Source organism: Phyllobates terribilis, unplaced genomic scaffold, assembly GCF_046119375.1.
Source record: "Phyllobates terribilis strain yellow unplaced genomic scaffold, ASM4611937v1 Scaffold_5__5_contigs__length_657084704, whole genome shotgun sequence".
Lineage (NCBI taxonomy): Eukaryota > Metazoa > Chordata > Amphibia > Anura > Dendrobatidae > Phyllobates > Phyllobates terribilis.
In genome coordinates this window covers 125465215-125477410 of record NW_027362765.1, presented here as the reverse complement: position 1 = coordinate 125477410, position 12196 = coordinate 125465215, and the positions used below count along the sequence as shown (strand labels likewise).

Genomic DNA, 12196 nt, shown 5'->3' with positions numbered 1-12196 from the left:
TGGAAGCCTATAGAAAAACAATGCACCGAAAACCGCACAGTTCAACAGTGTCCTTAAGGGCACAATGGCCGTAAGCTTTCATGAAATCACATCCACTTTCCTTGGACAGTTAAATGCAGGAGATTTCCTGCACAAACAAAATGCAGTGGGAAAAACGCAGCATTTACACTATGTGGGAACACGGCCTTATAGTACTGTTAGAAGTTGTACCTATACTCAGCATTTTGCTTCCGATCAGTCAAAAACAGAGATTTTGAAAATGGTGAGAAATTGAAACGTGAAGTCTATTAAAATAAGCAGGGTCCAATCTGGAATGGTCTGATTATGGGGAAGGGGCGAAGGGGAGGGTTCTTGTATTTCACATAAAGCAGTGACCCCTAATAATATCTGGGACAGTGAAGCTGAGATGTTGACAGGTTGATTCTGTATGAGATCCCAGATTAATGATAAAATTTGGGAATATTACAGAGCATCTGTGCCCTGCTGCCTGGTGGAGAATGGAGGCAATGGCGGGGGGTCCCAGGTGACAGCCCCGCAATCTTCTCATGGCAGGTGATGCCTACTAGCTGCTGATCGGGCCTGCAGGTTGCTCCACTGGTACTATGCTCTGACTTGCGGAGCCTTTGTCTGAGGCGTACCTGGAAATGATCCTAATTTGTCAGAATGGAATGAGATGAGTGACGGGCCGTGTAATAAGACCATCTGCTGCGGTGGCCATAGGAGGGACCACGTGGGACCTATAGCTGTGGAGTAATGAAAGGGATATCACACAAAGACAGCCTGAATGTGCATGGGACCTAAATGGTCATTCAGCACATGGGTACTGCACCAGTGTATCTCAGCCTCCTCCTTCTCCTTATCACAAAGCCTTTCTTTGTGATACTGCCTGCATCTTTGTGATACTGCCTGTATCTAAGCTTCTCTTTGTGATACTATCTGCTGATTGCGCTTGTCTAAGCCTCTATTTGTGATACTGCCTGCGGAGCCAGTGTATCGAAGTCTCTCCTTTATGATACGGTATATGCACATGTATACAATCCTATCCTTTTTTATATTGTCTTCTCGGCTAATGTATCTAAGCCCATTCTAGTATAAAGTCTAAGACAGTGTATGTAATCTATTCTTGTGTGATACTATTTTCTGAGCCTGTGCATCTAAGTCTCTCGTCTGTGAAACTAAGTGCATGTACAGTCCACTGATCTCCCGTACCTAAGCCTATCCCATGTGATACAGTCCACTGATCTCCCGTACCTAAGCCTATCCCATGTGATACAGTCCACTGATCTCCCGTACCTAAGCCTATCCCATGTGATACAGTCCACTGATCTCCCGTACCTAAGCCTATCATGTGTGATACAGTCCGCTGATCTCCTGTACCTAAGCCTATCCCATGTGATACAGTCCACTGATCTCCCGTACCTAAGCCTATCCCATGTGATACAGTCCACTGATCTCCCGTACCTAAGCCTATCCTATGTGATAACGTCCGCTGATCTCCCGTATCTAAGCCTATCCTATGTGATACAGTTCACTGAGCTTCTGTTCCCTAGCTTATCCTATATGATACAGTCCGCTGAGCTTCTGTATCTAAGTCTATCCTGTGATCTCCCGTACCTAAGCCTATCCTGTGTGATACAGTCCGCTGAGCTCCCGTATCTAAGCCTATCCTGTGTGATAGTCTGCTGAGCTCCTGTATCTAAGCCTATCCTGTGTAATACAGTCTGCTGAGCTCCTGTATCTAAGCCTATCCTATGTGATACAGTCCGTTGAGCTCCTGTATGTAAGCCTATCATGTGTCATACAGTCCGCTGAACTTCTGTATCTAAGCCTATCCTCTGTTTTAGTCCGCTGAGCACCTGTATCTAAGCCTATCCCGTGTGATACAGTCCTCTGAGCTGTATCTAAGCCTATCCTGTGTGATACAGTCCGCTGATCTGCTGTACCTAAGCCAATCCTATGTGATACAGTCCGCTGATCTCCTGTACCTAAGCCTATCCTGTGTTATACAGTCCACTGATCTCCCGTACCTAAGCCTATCCTATGTGATACAGTCCGCTGATCTCCCGTATCTAAGCCTATCCTATGTGATACAGTCTGCTGATATCCGGTATCTAAGCCTATCTTGCATGCTACAGTTCGGTAAGCTCCCGTATCTAAGTCTATCCTATATGATACAGTCTGCTGAGATACGGTATCTAAGCCTATCTTGGGTGTTACAGGTCGGTAAGCTCCCGTATCTAAGTCTATCCTATATGATACAGTCTACTAAGATCCGGTATCTAACCCTATCTTATGTGATACAGTCTGCTGAGCTCCTGTATCTAAGCCTATTCTGTGTGACACAGTCGACTGATCTCCCGTACCTAAGCCTATCCTATGTGATACAGCCCGCTGATCTCACGTACATAAGCCTGTTCTATGTGATAAAGTCCACTGATCTCCCGTACCTAAGCCTATCTTATGTGATACAGTCTACTGAGATCCGGAATCTAAGCCTATCTTATGTGATACAGTCTGCTGAGCTCCTGTATCTAAGCCTATCCTGTGTGATACAGCCTGCTGAGCTCCTGTATCTAAGCCTTTCCTGTGTGATACAGTCCGCTGATCTCCCGTACCTAAGCATATCCTGTGTGATACAGCAAGCTGAGCTCCTGTATATAAGCCTATCATGTGTGATACAGTCCGTTGAGCTTCTGTACCTAAGCCTCTCATGTGTGATACAGTCCTCTGATCTCCTCTACCTAAGCCTATCCTGTTTGATACATACAGTCCACTGAGCTCCTGTATGCAAGCCTACCATGTGTCATACAGTCCGTTGAGCTGTATCTAAGCCTATCCTGTGTGATACAGCCCACTGAGCTCCTGTATCTAAGCCTTTCCTGTGTGATACAGTCCGCTGATCTCCTGTACCTAAGCCTATCCTGTGTGATACAGTCCGCTGAGCTCCTGTATATAAGCCTATCATGTGTGATACAGTCCGCCGAGCTTCTGTACCTAAGCCCCTCATGTGTGATACAGTCCTCTGATCTCCTGTACCTAAGCCTATCCTGTATGATACAGTCCACTGAGCTCCTGTATGCAAGCCTATCATGTGTCATACAGTCCGTTGAGCTGTATCTAAGCCTATCCTGTGTGATACAATTACAGAGAAGATCAGAACCCACCACGAGGTTTTGTTAGACCTTTGCACAAAGGCTGGTTATAGTAACAAGGGGCGATGATGGAGGAGGGAGAGATTGGGTGGGGGCTGGGTAACGTACCGCAGCATCGCCATTGCAACCTCAATCATTGGCAATAGAAAAAAATACTGGCAGCAATCAAAAGATGCAAAATGCTTTTGGGGAATTCCACTTCTCCCCAATGCTGGAGTGAGCAGCGGTGTGACAGTGGTCTGAACGTACGGGTGCGACCTGACGTGACCCCCATCCTCCTCTGATACACGTCCCTCCTTGTACATGGAGGTAGTCACTCAGTTCTGGGATATTTAAAGGGCAATTCTAGAAAGTAATTCTGATTAAAATTCATTACCACTGTAAAGGTAGAAGATGTACCCGGGCACTGGTGCCCAGAGGAGCCCACATGCCGCATAAATAAATGGTGCCATCTTATTATATATGTCACATGGAGTGGCCTATATACTATGTTACACGGAGACCTCACAGGGATTAAAAGGTTAAAACCAATCCGATTTTTGTGTTGGTAAAGGCTATGAATGCTGCACAAGCCTGGCGGTCCTGCACATAGTGCTAGGAAACCAGCCCAGCCCCCAACCACCGAGACCACCCTGACTTCACACAATAGGCGTCTGTACATTACACTGGAGGTCCTCCATCATCTGCCACATAGATCCCACAGACCTGTCCACGCACATAACCACCATCCCAGTAAGTGACGTGGGACCAGACAACCTCTTCTTCGCCTTTCAAGTCCTCGCCATTTTCAAGATCTCCGCTTGCTGTCCGTCCATGGGAACCTTCCTGTTCATATCCAGAAGCTGAAACCCAGGGCTTGTTACACATGTATCTACATCATCAGCACAAATCCTTACTGTCCTGATAGTTTGCTACAATGTATCAGTGCAGATAAAATGTATCAGTCTGGAGTTCCTCACAATGACAGCTGATCACCTGTGCACAGTCTCTGGGCAGGAGAATGCCCCCTGGCACTGACCGGCAGGTGTCCCCCACCCCACACATCCATGCGGCTTCCATCATTACAGCTGCAGCAGAACTATACAACATTTTTATCGTATTTTCGCCTTTCGGACATAACAGTCTTTACATTTTTATTTATTGAGAGAAAACTCATCCCTTAGGACATAAAATTCCAAAACTCAGCGATAAATCACCGCAAGTCACAGCAGATCACTGGCCGAGGGACTAGTCCAAGCTCATAAATAAATGTGATCATAAGGGGGAGGGGCGAGAGGACTGATAGTCTGGATACTCACATAGTGACAACCTGTAAAAGTGAGATTTCTCCTCATATACTAACTACTGAGATCAGGACATTCCCGAAGCATCAATCTGACATCTCCAGTGCTCTGATAGGCAGGTGCAACTCTCATAACACCCAGGGCAATACACCTTCTAGCGATATTAGCATGGGTCACGCAGAATTCATTGCTAAGTAACTCCTCTATATAAAAGAATATGACTGCTATACTACTACCATAACAATGTTCCTATGTGCAAGAATATAACTCTACAATTGGGGGAGAAAGACTGAACTTGATGGACCTAGGTCTTTATTCAACCTACGTTACTATGTTACTATGTATGTAATACTGCCATCTATGTGCAAGAATATAACTACTATACTACTGCCCCCTATGCACAAGAATATAACTACTATAATACTGCCCCCTATGTACAAGAATATAAGTACTATAATACTGCTCCCTATGTACAAGAATGTAACTACTATAATACTGCCCCTATGTACAAGAATATAACTACTATAATACTACCCCCTATGTACAAGAATATAACTACTATAATACTGCCCCCTATGTACAAGAATATAACTACTATAATACTGCCCCCTATGTACAAGAATATAAGTACTATAATACTGCCCCCATGTACAAGAATATAACTACTATAATACTGCCCGCTATGTACAAGAATATAACTACTATAATACTACCCCCTATGTACAAGTATATAACTACTATAATACTGCCCCCTATGTACAAGAATATAGCTACTATAATACTGCCCCCTATGTACAAGAATATAACTACTATAATACTGCCCCTATATACAAGAATATAACTACTATAATACTGCTCTCTATATACAAGAATATAACTGCTATAACACTGCCCCTATGTACAAGAATATAACTACTATAATACTGCCCCCTATAATACTGCCCCCTATGTACAAGAATATAACTACTATAATACTGCCTCCTATGTACAAGAATATAACTACTATAATAATGCCCCTATGTACAAGAATATAACTGCCATAATACTACTGCTCCTATATACAAGAATATAATTACTATAAAACTGCCCCCTAAGTACAAGAATATAACTACTAAAATACAGTCCCCTATGTACATGAATATAACTACAATAATACTGCTCCTATGTACAAGAATATAACTATTATAATACTGCACCCTATGTACAAGAATATAACTACTATAATACTGCCCCTATATAGAATATAACTACTATAATACTGAACCCTATGTACAAGAATATAACGACTAAAATACCATCCCCTATGTACATGAATATAACTACTATAATACTGCTCCTATGTACAAGAATATAACTACTATAATAATGCCCCTATGTACAAGAATATAACTACTAAAATACCATCCCCTATGTACATAAATATAACTACTATTATACTGCTCCTATGTACAAGAATATAACTACTATAATACTGCCCCCTATGTACAAGTATATAACTACTATAATACTGCCCCCATGTACAAGAATATAACTACTATAATACTGCTCCCTATGTACAAGAATATAACTACTATAATACTGCCCCTATATACAAGAATATAACTACTATAATACTGCTCCCTATGTACAAGAATATAACTACTATAATAATGCCCCTATGTACAAGAATAGAACTACTAAAATACCGTCCCCTATGTACATGAATATAACTACTATAATACTGCCCCTATGTACAAGAATCTAACTATTATAATACTGCACCCTATGTACAAGAATATAACTAGTATAATACTGCTCCTATGTACAAGAATATAATGACTAAAATACCATCCCCCTATGTACAAGAATATAACTACTATAATACTGCTCACTATGTACAATATAACTACTATAATACTGCTCACTATGTACAAGAATAAAACTACTATAATACCACCCCCTATGTACAAGAATATAACTACTATAATACTGCCCCCTATGTACAAGTATATAACTACTATAATACTGCCCCCTATGTACAAGAATATAACTACTATAATACTGCTCACTATGTACAAGAATATAATTACTATAATACTGCCCCTATATACAAGAATATAACTATTATAATACTGCCCCTATGTACAAGAATATAACTACTATAATACTGCCCCTATGTACAAGAATATAACTACTATAATACTGCCGCCTATGTACAAGAATATAACTACTATAATACTGCCTCCTATGTACAAGAATATAACTACTATAATACTGCTTCCTATGTACAAGAATATCTGCTCCCTATGTACAAGAATATAACTAATATAATACTGTCTCATATATAAGAATATAACTACTATAACACTGCCCCTATGTACAAGAATATAACTGCTATAATACTGCCCCCTATGTACAAGAGTATAACTACTATAATACTGCCCCCTATGTACAAGAATATAACTACTATAATACTGCTCACTATGTACAAGAATATAACTACTATAATACTGCCCCTATATACAAGAATATAACTACTATAATACTGCCCCCTATGTACAAGAATATAACTACTATAATACTGCCCCTATGTACAAGAATATAACTACTATAATACTGCCCCTATATACAAGAATATAACTACTATAATACTGCCTCCTATGTACAAGAATATAACTACTATAATACTGCCCCTATGTACAAGAATATAACTACTATAATACTGCCCCCTATGTACAAGAATATAACTACTATAATACTGCTCCCTATGTACAAGAATATAACTACTATAATACTGCCCCTATATACAAGAATATAACTACTATAATACTGCTCCCTATGTACAAGAATATAACTACTATAATAATGCCCCTATGTACAAGAATATAACTACTATAATACTGCCCTCTATGTACAAGAATATAACTAATATAATACTGTCTCATATATAAGAATATAACTACTATAACACTGCCCCTATGTACAAGAATATAACTGCTATAATACTGCCCCCTATGTACAAGAATATAACTACTATAACACTGCCCCTATGTACAAGAATATAACTGCTATAATACTGCCCACCTGTATATGAAGTTTCCTCGCAGTGTTTTTTCTCCTGACATTACTTTTTCTATAATACTGGTTCTCTATTCTGTGATGGGGATATACCAGTAAGGGATTTTCCCACTGCGCTGCATGTAGACAGACCCTTATGGTTGTTCTGAATAAAGACCACCTGACGAGTGTTCTGGTACATATTTCATCCTATCCCATAAACCCCCTGAAAGTAGAATTCCCCTTTAAGCCTTGTTGCCTTTATCCACACTATATAATATGATGGGTAGCGGCGTCTTGGCGCGTGCAGCGCTATGTCACAAAGTGGTAGCAGAAAGTGAATGGGAACTCACCAGCTGGACTGTGCAGAGGAGAATTAAGGTGCATCTTCCCGTGCAGCATCCCATCCTCTTGCCTGGGTTGGGGGTACGCAGTCCTTTTGCAGACCCCTTGATCAGTGAGTCGCCTATGGTTATGAGGTCCTGCTGCCAGGGACCATGGTCTGGATAGAGCCACCGGGGAGTAGCAGCCTTCACCACACTGATATGTAGGAACAGATGCTTTTCTCACAATGTGATCAACTGATGCTCAGCCGCTCCCCCTTAATCTCCCTTTCTCACAATTGCAAGGAGGAGGGAGGGGGCCCGATGCTCCTTAAAGGAGCCACGCTGAACTAATCCCAGACAAAAGAGCTTGACAATGGTCGGAGCCCTAGAATCGATAATGAATGTGTGTTATAATGTCTGCTGCCAATAGTCGCAGACAAAGACTTCATAGACACCGGGGTACATGAAATATATCATTATGTGGTATTATATTATTACTACAGGCACTATGGGAGATTGGAAAGCTCTTCCCTATTATACTCCTATTACCGGCAGAATATACAGTCATGGCCAACAGTGTTGGCACCCTTGAAATTGTTCCAGAAAATGAAGTATTTCTCCCAGAAAATTATTGCAATTACATAGGTTTTGTTATACATATTTATTCCCTTTGTGTGTTTTGTAACAACACAAAAAAACAGAGAAAAAAAAGGCAAATTGGACATAATTTCACACAAAACCCCCAAAATGGGCCAGACAAAATTGTTGGCACCCTCAACTTAATATTTGGTTGCACACCCTTTGGAATAAATAACAGCAATTAATCGCTTCCTATAACCATCAACAGCTTCTTACACCTCTCAGCTAGAATTTTGGACCAATCTTCTATTGCAAACTTCTCCAGCTCTCATATTTGAAGGCGCCTTCTCCCAACAGCAATTTTAAGATCTCTCCACAGGTGTTCAGCGGGATATAGATCCGGACTCATTGCTGGCCACTGCTTTGTTTCCATCCATTTCTGGGTGCTTCTTGAAGTATGTTTGGGGACATGGTCCTTCTGGAAGACCTATGACTTAAGAGGCAAACCCAGCTTTCTGACACTGGGCACTAAATTGCGACCTAAAATCCTTTGGTAACCTTCAGATTTCATGATGCCTTGTACACAGTCAAGGCACCCAGTGCCAGGGGCAGTAAAACAACCTTAAAACATCTTTGAACCTCCACCATATTTGACTGTAGGTACTGCGTTCTTTTTTTTTGTAGGCCTCATTCCATTTTCAGTAAACAGTAGAATGGTGTACTTTACCAAAAAGCTCTATCTTGGTCTCGTCTGTCCACAAGACTCTTTCCCAGAAGGATTTTGGCTTACTCACGTACATTTTGGCAAGTTGCAGCCTAGCTTTTTTATGTTTCTGTGTCAGCAGTGGGGTCCTCCTGGGTCTCATGCCATAGCATTTCATTTCATTCAAATGTTAATGGATAGTTTGCGCTGACACTGATGCACCCTGAGCCTGCAGGACAACTTGCATTTTTTGGAACTTGATTGGTGGTGCTTATTTACCATCCGGACTATCCTGTGTTGCTACCTTTCATCAGTTTTTCTCTGTCATCCACGTCCAGGGAGATTAGATATGGTGCCATGGGTTGTAGACTTGTTGATGATGTTGCGCACTGTGGACAAAGGAACATCAAGATCTCTGGAGATGAACTTGTAAGCTTGAGATTGTTGATATTTTTCAACAATTTGGGTTTTCAAGTCCTCAGACAATTTTCTTATCTTCTTTCTGTTCTCCATGCTTAGTGTGCCACACACAGACACACGATGCAAAGATTGAGTCAACTTCTCCCTTTTTTATCTGGTTTCAGGTGTGATTTTCATATTGCCCACACTTGTTACTTACCACAGGTGAGTTTGAACGAGCATCACATGCTTGAAACAAAGTTGTTTACCCACAATGCCAACAATTTAGTCCGACCCATTGTTGGGGTTTTGTGTGAAATTATTTCCGATTTGCCTTTTTTTCTAATTTTTTTTGTGTTGTTCCAATACACACAAAGGAAATAAACATGTGTATATCAAAACATGGGTAATTACAATAATTTTCTGGGAGAAATACTTCATTTTCTGGAACAATTTCAAGGGTGCCAACACGTTCGGCCATGACTGTATGTAAAATGGGTTCGGGCCCTACAACACCGAATACTCCCATAGGATGGGCAAGTAATGCTGCCATATAATGTTTAGTAAAAGGGGTTCTCCAGTCTCACTGAAAACTCTACGCCGTGGATGGAGTGAAAAATAAAAAAAAATTATGTATTTTCGCCTGCTGTCATCGCTGTGGATCCGACGCAGGCCGCTCTAGTAGTCTGCGCCAGCACCGGGAGCTGTGATTGGCTGCTGTGGCCAGGTGACTAGAACAGCGCATCATCAGAGAAACACTTAGGCCCACGTTAAGTTTTGCATGCCAGTGTTGATGAAGGGTGCGCTGAAGTAACATACACTAAATTCATGAAGAGTTGCGAGTTTCTTAACTAATTTGGTGCATCTTTCAGAAATCTACCATAGTCAGGGGTCGTCGTACTTTACGCCTGATTTGTGGCATAAATTAGGATGAATTTGTTGGGTGTACTTGGCCACGCCCCTCCCTGAGAAGCTCCACCCACGGTAAAATAATGCAGAGCTTGTCAGGACTGACGTAAAAATACAAAAAGTCACCAAAATTTTGAAAAAAATGTTGAGCCATTTTATACAGTTTTATGCCAGAATTCTGGTGGTCTGCGCTATGACATTACTATTCAAGTCAGCTGACAGCTGCAACCAATCATAGGCTTCAGCGGCACTGTGACAGAAGAACAGTGATGCCATGGCGCAGACCACCAGAGCAGCCTGGGACGGATTCACAGGGATGGCAGAAAGTGAGTATACTTCATTTTCTTACTGTCACCCCAAAATTTTAACGGGGCGGTCAATCCACTATTGCACACCCCCTTTTTAAAATGCTAAAGAAAAAAGCACATACTCCTCTCTCGAATTGGCGCAGTGCCAGCGATGTTGGTGCTGTGTCTTCCAGTGGTCCCGTGGCATTTTTTATGTCACATGAGCACTGCAGCCTATCAGTAGTCTGACGGAACTATGAACAGCAGACTCTGATAGGCTGCAGCGATCACGTGACATAACCATACATCACCCCCACAGCGCCAAAATCACCTCGCCGACGTACGGTAGGCATGCTACTGTGAAAAAGGATGTTAGATCAAAGGGAAGGATCAGCGCCATGCCTGTCCATCGCTGTGTCTGGTCCAACGGGTCAGGAGTCAGACCTATATACAATGTTAAAATAAACATGGCTGCTTTCTTCCAAAACCAATGCCACAGCTCTCCATGGGTTGTATGGTATTACAGGTCAGTCGCATTCATGTCAATTGAGCTGCGTTACCACACACGACCTGTGGACAGGTGTGGCGCTGTTTTTGCAATTCTGTAAAGCACCTTTATTGTTAGATTATTGATGGCTAATTCTGATCTAATAACAATTAATAGGATCTTATCTGTATGGCAAATCCAGTTCCTAATAATCCAGTATGTCTGACAATCTGCCATTTTTAACACAGAATTTCTCAAACCTGAAAGCAATGAGTAAATCTGATCACAAGGTAATATACCCTTTAGACTTCCTGAAGGTCCCCCTTCTTTACAAGTAAATTTCCTATGACCATCCAATAGTTTAGAAAATCTGATAATGCGGCACCAATAAGATCACATTGTACTATGCTTACCTAACAGCTTTCCCTAGAGCAGGGGACTGATGGTTATTGATGGAGCAAGCGTTGGCAAAGCTCAATGGCGTAACTTGAAGTTTGTGAGCCCCAATGCAAAATCTAGAAAAGGGGCCCCAAATAACAAGAGTACTTAACAGTAATGGTCTTATTTTGGGTCTACATAGACTCCAGGAGCCTGGGTGCAACTACAGTCCATGCATCCACTATAATTACACCCCTGCAGGTAACTCACACCTTCCTACGGCGGGATTCATACATACGTGTATCCCAGTACAGGTACATACTGCAATGCATGGATCGGCCGCAGATCCAAACTCAACTGCTGAGTTCTGGCACTTTAGAAGCAGCATGACTTGTGCTTAGGTAGCTGCTGCCATCTAGTGGCTGCAATGGTGAATAACAGCTAAAATCGGATCCCAATGAATGAAAGACTCAAGTTGAACAGTATTACTGATACATTATTTTGTTTTCAACGAGTTACACAGTTTGTATCAGTGGTCAATGAAAACCAAAATCATCAACCTATTGAGGGCTGGATTCCAAATAATCATGAAAATCAAAATAACTGAATTGAATCAATTGAAGTCACAGGCGGATCCAATCAGCAGTTCATAATATG

The 12196-nt window shown here is 41.6% G+C and overlaps 1 protein-coding gene across 2 annotated transcripts in view; it reads right to left on the bottom strand.

The window, feature by feature from the left end:
• NKAIN4 (sodium/potassium transporting ATPase interacting 4) overlaps nt 1–8112 on the bottom strand; it is a 42498-nt gene extending 34386 nt beyond the window's left edge. The window contains exon 1 of one of the 2 annotated variants that reach the window (XM_073682945.1): nt 7825–8112. In XM_073682945.1, the coding sequence (XP_073539046.1) occupies nt 7825–7878 (54 nt within the window). In that variant the 5' untranslated portion in view covers nt 7879–8112. The remainder of the gene's footprint in view (nt 1–7824) is intronic. The other variant, XM_073682946.1, reaches the window with a different exon arrangement.
• Between the last annotated feature and the right edge of the window lie 4084 nt (nt 8113–12196).